The sequence below is a fragment of the Phragmites australis genome, chromosome 10 (genome assembly GCF_958298935.1).
Source record: "Phragmites australis chromosome 10, lpPhrAust1.1, whole genome shotgun sequence".
Taxonomy (NCBI): Eukaryota; Viridiplantae; Streptophyta; class Magnoliopsida; order Poales; family Poaceae; genus Phragmites; species Phragmites australis.
The window spans coordinates 1,300,877-1,320,035 of NC_084930.1; the positions used below are offsets into that span (position 1 = coordinate 1,300,877).

The 19,159-nt window shown below is 43.9% G+C and overlaps 1 protein-coding gene, 1 non-coding gene and 1 pseudogene across 2 annotated transcripts; all 3 read left to right on the forward strand.

Annotated features, from left to right (window-relative positions):
- Positions 1–2,303: 2,303 nt before the first annotated feature.
- Positions 2,304–4,409, forward strand: LOC133883375 (GDSL esterase/lipase At5g55050-like; annotated as a pseudogene).
- A 4,284-nt stretch (positions 4,410–8,693) lies between these two features.
- LOC133883208 (GDSL esterase/lipase At1g71691-like) lies at positions 8,694–11,544 on the forward strand. Its single transcript, XM_062322446.1, has 5 exons — positions 8,694–9,137; positions 9,230–9,360; positions 9,941–10,192; positions 10,821–11,070; positions 11,150–11,544. Exons 1-5 carry the CDS (start codon positions 8,876–8,878, stop codon positions 11,371–11,373), a joined length of 1,119 nt encoding a protein of 372 aa, XP_062178430.1. The 5' UTR covers positions 8,694–8,875; the 3' UTR covers positions 11,374–11,544.
- Positions 11,545–12,275: 731 nt separating this feature from the next.
- LOC133883787 (small nucleolar RNA Z247) lies at positions 12,276–12,415 on the forward strand. Its single transcript, XR_009902995.1, has one exon. It is a non-coding gene; the product is annotated as a small nucleolar RNA Z247 (small nucleolar RNA).
- The last annotated feature ends 6,744 nt before the right edge of the window (positions 12,416–19,159 follow it).

Genomic DNA, 19,159 nt, shown 5'->3' on the forward strand with positions numbered 1-19,159 from the left:
CCGCGTGCTCCAGAAACTTCTAATCTCCCGAATTTGCTCATCTTACCTGAGCCTGATTAGATTTTAACAAATGGTGTGTATCGCATGAGGTAGCTAGCTCAATAAGATCGTGTGGTTCTTACTCCTGCCCAAGCTTCTCAGATCGGGATACTCGGTAGGATTGTTTTTTGCTTAACAGGATCCGATCGTAAAATCATGATTCTATCAGGTTTTGGAAAATGCATATATTTGATATAAGAATTGCAATATGTTCTAATAAATGGATATTTACAATGATGATTTTAATAAATTTAGTTGAGTTTTTGTATATTTGACCATTTAAGTACACCTTTTCACATATGTTCGTTTGTGCAAAAATCAATATTGAAGACGTATCAGTGCCGGTTGTTAAACTCTCACGCGCAAATAATGTTTGAGGCGCTAAGAACCAGCACTGAAAAATCACTATCAATACCGATTTTAGCTACGAACCGGTAGTGATAGTGACTTTTTAGTACCGGTTCGTATCACAACCGACATCGATAATGAAGGGAATATTAGTGCCGGTTCGTGTTATGAACCGACACTGATAGTTGATGACAACCGATTTTTTGAAATTCATAATTTTTCATACGGTGTCGGGTGGAGACAAACTATATATGAAAATTATAGCTTTCGATAAGATCTATAACTTTGTGGTTGACAACCTTTTCATATAAAGTAATTTAGGTAGCGAAATAATTATGATAAACTTTCAACAGGAGGGGTCAAAAGAAAAATATCCTATAGTGCTATCAGCAATGAGAGATATGTGAGATGTTAAGGAATATACACTCGAGGGAGGAGAGATAGATAAGATGGTAAGGAATATACACTTGAGGGAGGAGGTCGCTGCTTCGAATCCAACGGAATGCACATGAGCAAAAACGTGACGACGATGTGTGCGTGTGGGGTAGCTTAGGCCTTGGTCATTGATTGGTTGCAAAAAAAAAAAAAATCATTTTTTTTGCTTTAGAATATCGATTTTTGGATCCAACTATCAATGCTAGTTCCAATTAAGAACCGGCACTGATAGCATTTTCAGACTATTAGTGCTGGTCCAAGAACCGCTACTGATGGCAATTTTTAAGCGACACTGATGACCTGTGATGTGGTAGTGATTTGATATAAGAATTGCAATATGTTCTAATAAATGGATATTTACAATGATGATTTTAATAAATTTAGTTGAGTTTTTGTATATTTGACCATTTGAGTACACCTTTTCACATCAATTTCAATTTAACTTAATTTTAAATATTATTTATTCACAATTCAATCATTTTACCTAAATAATCATAAGTATTACCTAATTTTAGATGTTAATGACAATGTTGCTAGGATCAGGTCCTATGTTTAATCCCACTGATCCTACCTACTCATATGAAATTAAGATCCATAGACCGATACGGATCGTTTCAGTTTTGTAAGATCGTATGATTCTAAGAGACGTATCGGGTCCTGACAGTCCTAGTTTTGATTGCTCCTTCATTGCTCTTGCAGACCTATATTATCCTACTGCCCCTGCTAATGTATATAAAAAAAATAAAACCAACTTAATAAGAACTAGGTAGAATTATTAATAAGAAGAAATAAACATCTAAATTCACATCGAAGAATAATCAAATCTGTATAGTCTAGATTTAAATCCACACCTTTAACCAACTAAAGCTAGCCGTACATCCCCTGCTAATGTATAGTACGCACACCTTAGCTTGCTTCATGAGTGAACGATACACCAAACACTCGTACTCATACATATCGAGCAGCAGAAGAAGGCGAGGTATGCATCGATGGATGCTATCTGATCGCGCGACTGGGCACAAATCACAACTACTCTCGATCTCGATCAGCGGGCCTGGGTGAAAATTGCCTGGTTCGTCTCTTCCAATCACCTCGGATCTCAGTTTCCACTGTCTAAAAACGAGTGACGGCCCGGAATCTTTCGACTGCAGAGCTACTGCACTGCAAATAAGTGCCGGCCGTGTGTCTCGTCTCCTCTCGTCTCCGGCATGACATTGGATCCATCCGCGGATCGACCCACGCATTGAGATTTTAACGACAGACATGTGCGCAAACTCTGTTTCTTAAGCGCTAGCTCTCGAAAGTCGAACCTCGATCTATTGGATGCAGTTCAGTTCCCTAGCAGTTGACCTTGAAAACGAGGTAGCAGGCACGCCACGCTAACGACGGGTACCTAACGAACCGAATTGATTAATCATTACCTCATTCCGTTCGTTATGTATGTATGCAGTATCTTAATTTGCATTGTGCAGTAGCTGAAATGACATGCACGGATGCAGTACCCACCCGGCCCGGCCAAGTTGCACATGCAAGCATCTTGTCATGCATTTCCTTTCTCTTTCGATTGGTCACAACTTTCCTATAAGCACCGTACCGATCTCGTATATATATTCAACTAGTATTGTGAGATGGCGCAATAACTATAAGAGGCCAGGACTTGGTCCAGTTGTTTGGAAACCCTGCAGCCTGCAGGCCTATAATTCCGTGAACGGTGTAGAAGTTTCATCTATAGCTAGATAGTAGCAGCAGCTGCAGAGATCATGTGCTGCTACTTGGCCATGGAGGGTCTTGTGCTGTGCCTTGTGATATCCATGCATTTGCTCGTCGGCGGCGATGTACGTGTTCGGGGACTCGACACTGGACGTCGGCAACAACAGCTACCTTCCAGGGGCGGACGTGCCCAGGGCCAACAGGCCCTACTTCGGCGTCGACTTCCCGGGCTCCATTCCCACCGGAAGGTTCAGCAACGGCTACAACACCGCTGACTACGTCGGTACGTATACTATACGTCATCATTTGTAAAAAATATATATGTTTGTGCATTATACCATACGCATGGAGTGCTTAATATGATCGCGGCTCGGTTCATGGGGTGTATATACGGTACCATGTTTCGAAATTTCGGTGTCTGAAATCTAGAGCATAAATTAGGTGACGGGGTAAACGGTGACGAGGTTAGGACTTGGAGTTGGCAGAAGTGGATTTCTAATGGGCAGCAGGTTTAGAGGAAGGTCGGCTATGGTAGGTTGGTTTGACGGAGGAGGCGGACCCGTAGGGACGGAGCGGCAAGACGGCGGGGCCACGAATGGCGAAAGATTGGGGCTATGGTAGAAGCGACGACAGCAGATCCGGTAGCGGGAGCGGTGTTAGAGATGGGTAAAGGTGAGGACAACGTCGGGATGTAGAGGTGTCAAAAGGTTGAAGATGTCTATAAGCCATTGAATGTGCCTCGTTTTCTTTTCATAAACAACCGCCTATTTTTTAGCATCTGCTATATGGTACGTGCAGCGAAAAGCATGGGATTGGTGAGTAGCCCTCCGGCTTATCTGTCGTTGGCAACAAGCTCCGGCCTTCTGGTCCTGACCGCTCTCACTAGTGGTGTGAGCACTGAGCTATGCGTCGGCAGGAGCTGGGATTCTCGACTCCACTGTAAGTGTGCTCCATCTCGTAGATCAAGAAACAAGGTGCATGCATGCAAGCTAGCTAGCTAAAAATACGCATTAGATAATCTTGAAACTAAATCATGCATGCATGCATGCAGAACGCGGGCAACAACGCCCCATTGTCGAAGCAGGTGCGGTACTTTAACGCCACCAAGTCTTAGATGGTCGCCACGCTGGACTCCGGTGTTGTGGACGCCCTGCTCTCCAGGTCTATCTTCCTCATCGGCGTCGGCAGCAACGACCTGTTCGTGTTCTCCTCCGCGGAGCAGTTGCAGAGCAGGTCAGCTGCAGACCAGCAGAGCGACGTCGTCGCCGCGTTCTACAGCAGCCTCATCTCCAGCTACTCAGCCACCATCACGGTACGGCACGGGCCTAATCATTCGCCGGCATCAATTATTGCTTTTGATGACTGTATAATTTGATTGATAGCTACTGATCATGCATTCATGCAGGAGTTGTACACGATGGGCGCGAGGAAGTTCGCCATCATCAACGTGGGGCTGCTGGGGTGCGTGCCGGTGGTGCGGGTGCTCGACCCAGCGGGCGCGTGCGCCGACGGCCTGAACCAGATGACCGCCGGCTTCGACGGCGCCCTCAGCTCCATGCTTGCGACCTCGCCCCCAGACCCGTCTACTCCCTGGCCGACTCCTACAGTCCTACGGCTTCACAGTGACCACCTTCGCCGACCCACAGGCGTCGGGGTACACGGACATCGCCGGCGCGTGCTGCGGGAGCGGGCAGCTGGGCGCGGAGGCGGACTCCATGCCCAACTCCACGCTCTGCGCCAACCGCGACCGCTACCTCTTCTGGGACCGCTTCCACCCTTCCCAGCGGTCCGCCATGGTCAGCGCCCAGGCCTTCTACGACGGCCCGGCCCAGTACACCACGCCCATCAACTTCAAGCAGCTGGCCCAGAGCAGTTAACTATTGAGGATCTCTTTGTTTTTCCCAAAATGGAATAGGTCACTCTCCCCGCACTCAATTTTTTGGGATAACGGAACAGTTTTACGATCCAATCCATAGGACCGAGAACGGCGACTTTACGAGGAGAGTGAAGTGATGTCTTATAAATTTTGTGCGGAATAGATAATCTACTTTTTATTTATATAACGTTTCTTAAAAACATATAAATAAAAGTATAAATTTTTGAAAGACACGGCGAAAGAAATCTAAGATAACATGACTCCACAGAAAGAATATGAATCATATACTTTACTCAAAAACATTCTATGTGTCTTTGAGTATAAAAATTTAAAACTTAAACGAAAAACAAAGCAAAATGATAGTCACCGAAAGAAGCAACTCTTCAAGTTGATAATTTAAAAATAAGGGTATTCAAGATCCTCTCAAATATATGAGTATATAAATATTTATGCCTCTAGTAGCAAGAAAATAATTTCCTAAGGTTGAAAAATCGCAGCTAAAAGAGAAAACGAAAATCAATAAGATAATCACAATCAAAAAAGTAAAACTTGCAAACTTGCAAGGGAACCAAAAGAGAGAGACCAGAAGAAGGGGAATTCGAGTATATGCAAAAACATAAACTTCATTACTCAAAGAGGTCAGCTCTATTTTAGACGCATTATAAGAATTTGTTTTCAAAAACTCTCACATATTACATATACTAAGTATTCATCTTTCTCTACTCTAAAATGTTAGCACTAGGCTCTCAAATGAGTAGCACAAGGAGATCAAATGACTATTTTCAACTCTCTTATAATCCTACCCCTCTATATATAGGTATAGGAAACTTAACCTCTAAATTTTCTAGCTTGTTACTAAAATACTCTTCTCTTGTAGTACACTCATGTCTACCATCGAGAGTATTTTTATCTATTTCTTATTTTGTCCATCGCACGGCCACGACGCCTTCACGACTTAGCTTCACCTCGACGCAAGTTTCGTGATGGTATCACATACTCCTCTAATCCTCCAACGGTTTTGAGGCCCAACCGTGAAACCCTTTGCACACTTCTCAAAGTGTGACTCACCACTTGCTTACACCTTAAGCAAGCACTTTGATGTCGACACGTGTACTCCGTCTTGCAATCCTAACCGTCTGTAAGTCTTTTCTGCTCTCGATCCCTCGAACTGCCTTGTCACTTGTACCAGCTTCCTTTTCACTTGACTTTGTCAACACATCGTCTTCATCATCTGTTTCATGCTTTCGCCAATCTCTTTGTCACATGCACACTCGAAAGTAGGACTAGTACACGAGGTTGATTAATCAAAAGTCACATCACAGAATTCTATGATGATGTTAGTGTCAAAATTATAAACCCTGTAAGAATGACCATGAAGAGAATACCGTAAGAAAATTCTATCGGTAAAACACAACTCGCACTTATCAAGATTGCAACACTTTAGGATCTTATCAAGATTGTCACGCTTTAGGATGAAGCATCGACAGACAAAAATTCTCAAATGAGAAACCTTCGACTTCCTCCTAAAGCACAACTCATAAAAAGTCACATTCAAAATTGAGCGTAAGAAAATCCGATTGGAGATATAGCAAACTATGTTAATAGCCTCCGTCCAAAATTTTCTAGAAGTCATATGCTCATCGAGCATTGTCCTAGCCATCTCCATCAAAGTGCGATTCTTTCTCTTAACCACACCATTCTGTTGAGGAACGTGTGAAACAAAAAATTAATGCTCAATACCATGTTCAATGCTCAATGTCATGCTCACTGGTCCTGACCGCTCTCACTAGTGGTGTGAAATTTTCCTAAATCTCCCCTCATCAGCCTCCTCCCATTCGTTTTCTTCTCAAGGCATGTAGGGATTCTTTAAAGTGATCTAAACCATCTCTAAGGTGTTTGAGACATATTTAACCGGTTTTTGATAGACAAACACGTGCAAGCACATGCGATGACGATTATGCATACCTAATTACATAATTAGTATTTTGGGATGTAACACTTGTGGATACCTAGGGCAAGTTTCTCTCTCATGGTTATGTTTCCCACTCATGACTAATAAATACACTTCATCTTAGACACGCAAAAGATCATCCTTTATCCTTCCTCTCTCTAAAAACCCCATCCGACCGGCGACATTCTCCACTCTGTTGCATTCCCCATACCTCTCCAACCCTCTCCACTGTCGGCCCTCAGTCGCCATGGTCGCACTGGCACCGCTCTCTCCATCAACGTTAGAGTCGTCGAAGGAGGAGGTGGTGGTGGAACTGCTGTCCACCGATGAGGAGACCGAATCCTTCGATGAGTTCCCAGAGCCTGACAAGGATGATCTTGAGTACTACCATTGGTTGGAGGGAAGCCCGCTGCTGCCATTGTCGGATAGGAGCTGATGCCACTCCATTCCAACAAGGAGGACGACGATGATGAGTAGGAGGAGGATGGTGGTGGCAAGGGCGGCAGCACTAGTGGCGAGGGCGGTGGTGGCAGCGACAAAAGCGATAGAAGCAGCAGTGAAGATGGCCATGGCAAAGATGGTGCACCGCGGAGAGGGTTGGGTAGTGTAGCATGCTATAGCTAGGCTAGCGTAGGTGATGCATGCACGCACAACGTTAATCCAAATTTTAGCAAATTAATTCAGATTTAACAGCCCTTTGATAGGAGTAGTTAAGTGTAGGTGACATGCTAATCCCGATTGCAGGGTAAAATCTGGATTTAGTAGAATGGCTTTTGTGATCCGGATTACGAGATTTTGTTTAAAATCTGGATATATTTTGTAGTAATTTAATTGATCTTTCTTTTCTTAATATGAAAAGATCAGTTACTAGATGCGCAAAAGGCGCCGACAACGTAGTATGGTTCTGAATCCTCTGACGTTGTGAAGCAAAATCACCGGAATGTACTATAGCAGACAATCTGGTATGTCCGTTCTTGATCTAACAGTTCAGGAGGGTTAATGTCATAGCGTTGTAAGCAATTTCAGAGGATACGAATCCCTGGTAGTGTAGCTAGCTAAGTAAAGCTAAGGATATGCATGTACTGATCTTCTTTGTGTGCGATGAAAAGAGCAGTCTTTATATTAATTTTAGTTCTGTTTAAATTACGTAGCAGGGTTTAAATTTCAAAGTTAACATGATTTAAACTTGTATGATTTAAGTTTCTAAGTTATTGTGTTAATTATGTAGTAAGAGGTTAAAAAGATTATATTCTGCTACCCTATCATGAAGCGCAAACTAGCACACCGGTAAGGTTTGGTTCACAGGAAGGTCTTGAGTTTGAATCCTGGGAGACGCACATTGAGAAAATTGTGAGGAAATTGGGAATTAAATTGAGGGGTGGCCTGGCAACACCCCCCCCCCCCCCCCTTCAAAAAAAAAGGTTTTTTTCATCTTTTTTTATCCTTAGAACACAATATCTCTTACATTTTGTCTCACACGGTTTCGACTTATCTCTCACGGCTTGTTTACTCGATGGAGATAATTGGCAAAAACTCTTTGATGATATTGCTATAACGGCTCGTAATCCGTGGGAGATAAGGACTTCCCGTGTGAGATGAGCATTTCTGTGGCAGTGTTGCACAGGGCATACAACCAAATCTCTCCAATAAATGGAAAATAAGTCATGTCCAGATTTTCCAAATTGCTCGAATCTTTCGTTACAAAGATCACGAAGAGTACTAGTCCTCTACGCTAGCTATGCTGCATACAACAAGATAAAATACAAAAGTAGACATATCTTTGCATTTCTTTCATGTGATCAAATACATGCTTATATGCCTGCAGTTTTGAAAATCATACATGACTAGCTTGTTTGTTTGTTTCTGATTATATATCACTGTTACTAGATTTTTTGTATAAAACGAGGTTACAACGCATGGATGTCAGGATGTGGATCTACATTTAAAAATAAGGAGGACGTACCTACCGCTGACAAGGAAGGAGGATACATAACGTTATAGTTGACAACGAGACAGCAGACACGTTAACGAACCGATGGATGCTGACCAAATTAAACAATAAATGGTGAGATTAGTTCTCCGCTGACCACACATGCATGCGCACTGACCTATTCGATATTGACAGGGTAAAAGGACGAATACGGCGTACGTGCTCATTCCCATTCACCTTTCTGATCATCAGAACTTTCCTAGGGCATCACATATATGCATATTTAACTCCAAAGTCAACTTAAAGCTAGCTAAAGTGGATGTAAAGTATGAATTCACATGTTGCAATAGTAATTAAGGACGGGAATTGGTCGATGAGTTGAAAGCCTCTAGAGAGTGCTTGCTTATAAATAGCTGTCCCTTGCCCATTTGAACTCACAACCTAATCAGCGAGGAATACTGTGTACAAGAAATTAATAGTAAGTACCTGTACACAGTAAGTAATTAGCGCTGTATACAAGGCTGATTAGAACTTAGAACCTCTCCTTAATTATTAGCTAGCAGTAAGCTATAGAGATCGATCGATCATGGGGTACGAGCTGGCCATGAAGGCTCTTGTTCTTAGCCTTGTGCTCGGCGCCGTCGCCGGCATCCGGCCGAGTAAGATCGTGCGGCAGGTGCCGGCGATATACGTGTTCGGCGACTCGACGCTGGACGTCGGCAACAACAACCACTTGCCGGGGAAGGACGTCCCCAGGGCTGACAAGCCCTACTACGGCATCGACTTGCCGGGCTCCGGCAAGCCCACCGGAAGGTTCAGCAACGGCTACAACACCGCCGACTTCGTTGGTACGTATGTCGTCTCTCTATATATATGTGTGTGCATCAGCATCACCATGCATGATGGTACTTAACTGCTTATGTCCATGTATGATGTGCAGCAAAGACTCTGGGATTCGACAAGAGCCCTCTGGCTTATCTGGTACTCAAAGAACGCAATAATCTGATCCCGAGCGCCATCACTAGAGGAGTAAGCTATGCATCGGCAGGAGCTGGGATTCTGGACTCCACTGTAAGAGCTGAGACCCTCTTCTGAAAACTGCATATATGTATATAGTTTAATTACACAAGTAAACGTGGTTGTCTCAAGTTAATGGAAGGACAAAATTAACAGAAGAAAAAGGGAATGTGAACTAGAGTAAAATACTGTAGTGTTTCAGTTAACGATCAGCTAATTGAAGGGAGTAAGATAAGGGATCAGCTAACGATCAAGAGTACTATAGTGTTCAGTCGGTGAACCCTTCGGCTGACATCGTGAGCAGAATCCACACAACTTCACTCCAAAACCTAGGAATGATGCATATGCTATGTATTGTGAGTCGGGATCATCCATCACACACCATGCAAGAATGCTCACATGCATGTCGGCAAATTAAAAGGAACTTAGAAGCAGTTATTTTTTCTGCTCTGTATATATATGCGGAAGAAACTTACAAGCTGCGCAATGGTTAGGTAAACAAAGTTACAAGTACGTACACTAACAGCCATCAACCTAGAAGGCTAGAGCTACTCCTACACACACACATATCTATATAAATACTCCGATCCGCTAACCACCGAGTGGCTAATTTGGTGCTTTGGTTTGCATGCAGAACGCGGGAAACTGCATCCCGCTGTCGAAGCAGGTGCGGTTCTTCGAGTCGACCAAGGCCGAGATGGAGGCCAAGGTGGGCACACGCGTGGTTAGCGACCTGCTCGCCAGGTCCTTCTTCCTCGTCGGCGTCGGTAGCAACGACTTCTTCGCCTTTGCGACGGCGCAGGCGAAGCAGAACAAGACGGCGACCCAGAGCGACGTCGCCGCGTTCTACGACAGCCTTCTCTCTAACTACTCCACCACCATCACGGTATATATTAACCATTGTTTTTTGTTTTTGATCTCTTTCCTTCCTTTAAATCTATGCCGAAAGACCTCCCTAACTGATCTGTTGGAAAGCTATATATTCTGTTTAATTTTTGTGAATGACGTACCGTAACAAGTTGAAGAGTATAACTTAATAGAAAAGTCTTGATCAGAAAGCATGTATATATGGTAGAGTAGGACATAACAAACATTAGATTTGACGATTAGTCTAAGACTTCAAGTGGAATGACCGAATGAGTGATGCATGTGTAGCGTACCCAAGGCGGCACTGTCAACCATATGCATGCATGCGACTTTCAGATTGATCATAACCGACTGGCTGAGGTTCAGAAGATATTGATGTATAGGACGTAATTGGCTTCAATTTTTTTACCTCTTCCAATATATATACATACATACTAGCTGTACCTCTCGTTGATACGTACCCAGCTAGAATAATTCGTTTAATAAATAATTATCCTGGAGTTAGCTTAGTATTATACAGAAGATAATCATCTTCTTTCATTGATACTAACTCACTCCATATAAACTATATATACATCTTGTTTCAGAAAGCAAAGAAAGAAAAAAAATCTTATTAGTACCTGTTGGTGGATGATTAATATTGACAGGAGCTGTACAAGCTGGGCGCGAGGAAGTTTGGCATCATCAATGTGGGCCCGGTCGGTTGCGCGCCGCGGGTGCGCGTGCTCAACGCCACGGGCGCGTGCGCGGACGGCCTGAACCAGCTCGCCGCCGGCTTCGACGGCGTGCTCGGCTCCCTCCTTGCCGGTCTCGCCCCCAAGCTGCCAGGTCTCGCCTACTCCCTCGCCGACTCCCTGGGCCTCGCGCAGGCCACCTTCACCAATCCACTGGCACACGGTAAGAGCTCGAGCTATAGCTAGAGAGGATCGAGCTCGACGAGGTGACGTGATTTGATGGTGTGTCATCTGTGCTGTAGGGTTCGTGAGCTCGGACAGCGCGTGCTGCGGGAGCGGGAGGCTGGGCGCGCAGGGCGAGTGCCTGCCGACCGCCACGCTCTGCGCCAACCGCGACCGCTACATCTTCTGGGACTCGGTGCATCCGTCGCAGCGGTCCGCCATGATCAGCGCCCAGGTCTTCTACGACGGCCCCGCCCAGTACACCACTCCCGTCACCTTCAAGCAGCTCGCCCACAAGGCTTGATTAATTAATTAAATTATTCAGAGATCCAGTAAAATGAGATAAAATAAAACTATGCTCATTCACTCAGAAAAAGAAAACTATGCACCGTAATTTGTGCTCGTCTAGTGCTCATTTGTTTATTTTTTGCGAACAGTATTATGTTTGTTTGGACGAGATTTATGTTAAACATAGCAGGTCATCCTCTAAAGATAGAAGGTGATCCTCATTTTTTGGAGCTGCGTCTCCCTTGATTGGCATGCTCCATTGATCATGCATGTAATATTTTCATGTACATCTTCTATAAATATGAGACACCATGATCCTATGGGATCATTGAGTGCCAATATTCAACATGGTAACAGAGCCAAGGCTTTTTCGTTAAAGATATCAACTACATCTTCTTCTTCCTCCTCCTCCTCCCCTCCGCCATCTCCAATTCGATGCAATCTACCATGGCCAGCACCTTTGCACCAATTCCTCTTCACCAAGTAGTTACCATTCGCCTCACCAAAACCAACTTTATGCTATGGCGCGCTCAGCTCCTACCCCCTCTGCGGAGTGCGAGGCTCATGGGTTTTCTCGATGGATCCACACCGGCACCGCCCAAGTTCGTCGCTTCATCGTTGGCTGCGGATGCTGAGCTTGTACCAAACCCGGCTTATGACCGGTGGTACGATCAAGACCAACAACTTTTGACTGCTCTTCTCTCCTCCATGACCGAGGAGGTCCTACAAGATGTTGTCTCGGCCACCTCTTCCAAAGAGGCATGGGATATTCTTCAGCGGATGTTTTCCTCCGCCACCCGTGCTCGTGCAGTCCAGATTCGCATTGAATTAGCCACCACGAAGAAAAGAGATCTTCCTGCCTCTGATTATTTTCGCAAGGTCAAGGGACTTGCATCAGAGTTGGCTACCGCTGGCACCCCTCTCCGTGATGATGAAATCATTGCCTACCTCCTGGCTGGTCTTGGTCCGGATTATGATCCGTTAGTGACGTCCATGACCACCAAGAGTGAGGCACTCACGCTCGATGATGTCTACGCCCACCTCCTGTCATTTGAAGCTCGCCAGCTCCAGCATCAGGCCGAGATGCAACTGAATGTTGGCGCCTATGCCAATTTTGCTGGGCGTGGTGGCGCCCAACGCGCTCGTGCGCGGGGTCGTTTCCGTGGCTCTCCCAACCGTGGTGGCCGTGACCAGTCTGGCCGGTACCGTGGGCCTCTCAATCGTGGTGGTCGTGACGGCACGTCTCGTCCTCCCTGCCAGATTTGTGGTCGCATTGGTCACACTGCCGTCAAGTGCTGGTACCGCATGGATGAATCTTACCAGGCCGAGCATCCTTCCGCTGCTGTAGCTGCGACTTCCTCCTACAACGTTGATCCAAATTGGTATAGTGACACAGGTGCTACGGACCATATCACTAGTGATCTTGATCGTTTGGCCCTGCGGGAAAAATATCATGGTGGTCAAAGCGTTCAAGTTGGCAATGGAGCAGGTTTGCAAATTACGCATATTGGTTCTTGTTCTATTAATACTGCTACTCGTCCTCTTGCATTAAATAATGTTCTTCATGTTCCCGACATATCTAAACATCTTCTTTTCGTTCATAAACTCTCCCGTGATAATAATATCTTTTTTGAATTTCATCCTTATTATTTTCTTATTAAGGACCGAGTCACGAGGAGGAAATTGCTGGAAGGAAGGTGTGAGTCCGGCCTTTATCCCATTAAGCCATCTGATGTTGAATTCCTCAAGCAAGCCTTGTTGAGTGTCACTGTGCGTCGAGCTCAGTGGCATGCCCGGCTTGGCCACCCCTCTACCCAGGTCGTTCAATCCATCTTGAGCCTAAATAATCTTCCATGTGTCAAGGAGTCGTGTCCTTCAGTTTGTAATGCGTGTCAATTAGCAAAGAGTCATCAATTGCCGTATAGTACTTCAGTTCATCGGTCTCAATTCCCCTTAGAACTTGTCTTTTCCGATGTATGGGGTCCTGCGCCTCAATCTGTTGGTGGTTATAAGTACTATATTAGTTTCATTGATGACTTCAGCAAATTTACATGGATTTATTTGATGCATAGTCGCACCGATGCTCAGCGTATATTCTTGCAATTTCAAGCTCATGTTGAACGTCTCCTAGACACCAAGATTAAGTGTGTACAATCAGCTTGGGGTGGGGAGTACCAAAAATTCCATAATCAATTTTTTCGGTCTCTTGTCATTGCTCATCGCGTATCTTGTCCCCATACCCACCAACAGAACGGCTCGGCTGAACGTAAACATCGTCATATTGTGGAAACTGGTCTAGCACTTTTGGCCCATGCGTCCATGCCTATCAAGTTTTGGGATGAGGCTTTCCTAACCACAACCTATCTCATTAATCGGCTTCCCACCCGTGTCATTGATAATACAACCCCAGTCGAACGCCTTCTCAAAGTCCACCCGAATTATTCTATGCTCAAGATATTCGGCTGAGCCTGTTGGCCCCATCTTAGACCCTACAACAGACAAAAACTCTCCTTTCGTTCTAAAGCCTGTGTTTTTCTTGGGTATAGTTCTCTTCATAAGGGGTATAAATGCCTTGATACGGACTCCGGACGTGTCTATATTTCCCGGGATGTTATCTTCGATGAGACGGTCTTTCCTTTCTCTGAAAATCCTTCCACCAGCGTTGCTCCCAACCCACCTAATTTTCGGCCATTGCATTTGGATAGTAGCAGTTTAAATATGGACACTAATCATATGCATATATTGCCTCCTGCTAACTCTTTGAATGCAGAAAATCCAATGCAATCTTCTCCAGCATTGATGACACCAGCTGCGCCTGCCGGTTCTGACAGCTGCGCTGGTACTTCTGGCCTCCCGGATCGCGCGCCTGATTTACCGGGCCCCGCAGATCACGCACCACACTCCATTAATGATGGCGCGCAGGATTCTACTGGCTTGTCCCCTGGCGTCCGCACAGCAGACACTGCCGCCGCTGCAGATTTCTCTGTTGCACCATCCGATGATGCTGGCCAGCAAGCAGCAACCGTCCCGGCGCCTCCTGTACACCAGTATGGCACACGGCTGCGGCACAATATTCGGTGCCCGAAAGTTCGTACAGATGGCACCGTTACTTATTATGCAGTTCAGTCTTCTGATTCTGAACCCACTTCTCACATTGTTGCTATGAAGCATCCCCTCTGGCGTCGTGCTATGGAAGATGAATTTAATGCTCTTCTCAAGAATGATACATGGCACTTGGTTCCTCCACGTGCCGGGCTCAATGTCATTGATTGCAAATGGGTGTTCAAGCTCAAGCACAAGCCAGACGGGTCCATTGATCGCCATAAAGCACGGTTGGTTGCTAAAGGTTTCAAGCAGCAGTATGGGATCGATTATGAGGATACTTTTAGCCCTGTGGTTAAACCAACCACCATACGACTCTTATTATCTCTTGCTGTCTCCCGTGGTTGGACACTTCGCCAGATTGACATTCAGAATGCATTCTTGCATGGGTTTCTTCATGAGGCTGTGTATATGAAACAGCCACCTGGTTTTGAGGACTCCAAATATCCTAATCATCTCTGTAAGCTGGATAAATCTCTTTATGGCCTCAAACAAGCTCCGCGCGCGTGGTTTTCTCGCTTGAGTTCAAAACTTCTGCAGTTGGGGTTTCATGCTTCTCAGGCTGATGTTTCTCTCTTCATTCTCAACAAACCGGGCATTCAGATGTATATTCTGATCTATGTTGATGATATTATTATTGTCAGTTCTTCCCAAATGGCTACTGACCGACTACTTACCCAACTTCAAGCTGATTTTGCGGTGAAAGATCTTGGCAACCTCAGTTATTTTCTTGGGATTGAAGTGCATCACACTTCCAATGGCCTTGTTTTGACACAACAAAGGTATATTAAAGATCTTCTGGCTCGGACCAATATGTCCAACTCCAAGGGTGTTTCTACCCCTATGGTTCCTAGTGACAAGCTATCTTTGCACAGTGGCGATCCCCTCTCAGCCAAAGATGCTACAAGATACCGGAGTGTTGTTGGCGCTCTTCAATATCTCTCCCTGACACGTCCGGATATCTCTTTCTGTGTCAACAAAGTTTGTCAATTTCTTTTGGCACCAACTACTGTGCATTGGGCGGCAGTCAAGCGTATTTTGCGCTATCTACGTGACACATCTGATATGGGCTTGTGCATCACACGGTCGGAGTCTTCTTTGCTCAGTGCCTTCTCCGATGCCGATTGGGCTGGGAATCCTGATGATCGCCGCAGTACTGGTGGCTATACTATATTTTTTGGTGGCAATCTTGTCTCATGGAGCTCTCGGAAGCAACCGACTGTGTCACGTTCCAGTACAGAAGCTGAATACAAGGCAGTTGCAAATGCCACTGCCGAATTGATATGGCTTCAGGTTCTCTTGCGCGAGCTTGGAATTTCTCAAGTGCGGTCACCCAGTCTCTGGTGTGATAACATTGGAGCCACCTACATGTCTGCCAATCCTATTTTTCACCGCCGCACGAAACATGTTGAAGTTGATTATCATTTTGTTCGAGAGCGTGTATCGTCTCGACAACTTGAAGTTCGCTTCATATCGTCCAAAGATCAGGTAGCTGATATCATGACAAAGCCTCTAGGCACATCATTGTTTACTCAATTTAGGCGCAATCTGCACTTAGTCTCACATCGTCCAGATTGAGGGGGGTGTTAAACATAGCAGGTCATCCTCTAAAGATAGAAGGTGATCCTCATTTCTTGGAGCTGCGTCTCCCTTGATTGGCATGCTCTATTGATCATGCATGTAATATTTTCATGTACATCTTCTATAAATATGAGACACCATGATCCTATGGGATCATTGAGTGCCAATATTCAACAATTTATATCTCAGAATGGGTGTACAAACCAGTGTTGTAAATAACTGTCATACTTGTTTTTTTTTTTGCCAATATTACAAGAACTAGATTTTTTTTTTCTTATGGGCCATCCATTTCACGCGCTTGTGTGAGAAACAGGAATCATGTGCCGACCGGCCCTCTATATTCGCACACGACTTTAAACTCGATTTCTCAACATTGACCTCATATTAATTATTAGTACTTTGGATATCATCTTTGATATAAGTCACACTACGTGAAAAAAATATCTTCAGTGATAAGTGATAATCACCATAGGTGACGGGTCACTAAACATGTCACTGATGACTAGTCATCGATAACAATTATGATTTGTCATCGATGACCATATTAATGATAGGTCATAATAGCGACTATACTTTGGATATCATCTTTGATATAAGTCACACTACGTGAAAAAAATATCTTCAGTGATATGTGATAATCGCCATAGGTGACGGGTCACTAAACATGTCACTAATGACTAGTCATCGATAACAATTATAATTTGTCATCGATGACCATATTAATGATAGGTCATAATAGCGACCCGTCACTTATAAAGATTATCAGTGACGGATCATAACTGTGACCGTCACTTATAACTTATCATAAATAATGGGTCGTCCGCTTGACCCGCCACTAATGAATTATGAAAGTTTTTTGTATTTTTGACATAAAAGGTCAAAAAAAAAAAAAAATTTCACTTGAGTCATTTCAATGCAAATGCTATCACAACTTACCACGAGTCACTTGCTATTTTTTATATTGGTTTTATACTCTGTATTCTATGAGAATCGAACACATGACCTCCCATCGCACACAGCCCCCTTACCACGGTACCTGCACACGCATTCTGATGAAGCTTGATATTTCATCCTTTTAACCTTTTCTACCGAAAGTCATTAATAACATATCATAATTGTGATCTGTCACTAATGACTATACAACAGTGACATGTCGTAATCTTGACCCGTCACTAATGACTATTTTTGCAAATAGTTGATCTGGAGTGTATTCGATAAAACAAACATAATTTTTTCATATGGACTCCAATTTTGATGCTTTTTTACTCTACGGACATATAAAAAAAAGTTATATGCGTTTCTCCCCCCCCCCCCCACTTTGTCAGGTTTGGCAAATTTCTAAAGACCAAATTCGTCTTGGAAGATTGACTTCTCCCCCCTAAAGTTTCTACAGCATTTTCAAAACACGCGTTCATGCCCATGGCCACCAATACTTACACCAAACTTGAGTAGAAATGTACAATGGTTACTATTCTGGTGCTACTGAGGTGAGAAAAAATAAGAGAAAAATAAAAAATATTTATGACACGTTGTCGTACTCTATACCAGTTTTGTTCAACGTGTGAATAGAAATTCAAGAAATAGGCTAAACATAAGTTGTAACTTGTTGATGTATTTTTCTGTAAATATTTGTAGTCTCATACCTCTTTAGTTTGAATCTTAGCTATAGCATGGTTATAAGTGTAGTGTTTACATGTGTGTTTTTATGCGTAAATGTTCAGCTATAGTATGGTTGTAACATTTCTGTATAATATCTTTTCAGATCTGCATAATACGTTTAGTTTTTAGTTGGACAAATTAAGTAAGAAAAGACAGTACCTAACCAGCTATAATAACAGAGTTGAGTCATTAGTGACGGGTTGTAACATTATCTATCATTTATGATTGACCTAGCGAGACCCGTCATTGATGACAAGTTATAAGTGACGGGTCGTAACGTGACCCATTACTGATGACTAGCTTAGGATGATCCACCACTGACGAGTTAGTCATTAGTGATGGGTCATAACTTCACTCGTCACTAATATCATCAGTGACAGGTAACTTTATGATCTGTCACTGATGACATGTCAAAGTGATGGGTCGTGCTTCGGCCCCGACCAAAGGCTATATAAGTAACGGGTCGTAACAGGATCCGTCACTTATGACTCTTAAGTGACAGGTCCTGACGACTCGTCACTTATGTAGTGTCTTATTTATCTGTTTTTTATATAGTGTCAGCAGCTTTGAACTCGAAATCCTGGACACTGCAATAAAAAATCAAAGAACTTTGGACTCGGATATATGTAAACTTTGTCATCGAAATCAACAAGCTTTGAACTCGGATTGAATAACTCCTAACTCAAAAACTTCAAGAAATTTCAACTTAAATCCTAGCATCTGTGTTCCAGGCTCGAGAGCTTATTTATTAATCTAGTTATATTGTGCTTTTGATAAAATTCTATACTTGTATGTTGGCACGTTATATTTACGGTATTAAAAAAATTATGTTAAATTGGAACATCCTTACTAAAATTCTACATCTACCACTGATAGCATGCAGTCCAAATCTAATTTTGCTCCGGTGCACAGCTAACACCTCGTCACCTCCCCACACACACAACTCATTTTCACAAGTACAAAGCATGAAAGCATCAATGGCACAACGTATAAACTTTCAAAGAGGGTTGAAATCCTAATCATATTTCTCTCCTTACCTCTTATTTATATTAGTTTCAACGCAAGCAAGTTACATAATTAACTAACTTTTAATGTTAAAAAAAGTAACTAACTTTTACATTAGTGATCCTAGACGAAAACTCGTTGCCATGGAATCCTCGAGGCGATAATCACCACTCTCCTATGCTCTTGCAGACCAGCTGCTTCAAATTGACCGGGTCGGGCCGCGTGATGGAAGGCCGATGAACCGAGCTGGGTGAACATGCGGCGCCATCGCACTGCGTAGTAGACTGAAGCGACTTTGTCCCATGCAGAATGCCGCCGTCCATTTCCATGGATACGTGGCAGAAATATCTTCTTATCCGGAGCGGGAAGCAAGACCAAAATGTCGTGTTGCTTTGTCATCAGCTAGCTAAGTACTGTAGCTAGCGGCCGCACATTATCCACTCTCCCATACCGTC

Bases quoted from the DNA above. Each gene is read 5' to 3' on its own strand.
- LOC133883208 (XM_062322446.1), top strand. From the start codon at position 8,876: ATGGGGTACGAGCTGGCCATGAAGGCTCTTGTTCTTAGCCTTGTGCTC. The intron at 10,193-10,820 runs GTATATATTAAC...TAATATTGACAG, and splicing joins ACTACTCCACCACCATCACG to GAGCTGTACAAGCTGGGCGC. The intron at 11,071-11,149 runs GTAAGAGCTCGA...TCTGTGCTGTAG, and splicing joins CACCAATCCACTGGCACACG to GGTTCGTGAGCTCGGACAGC.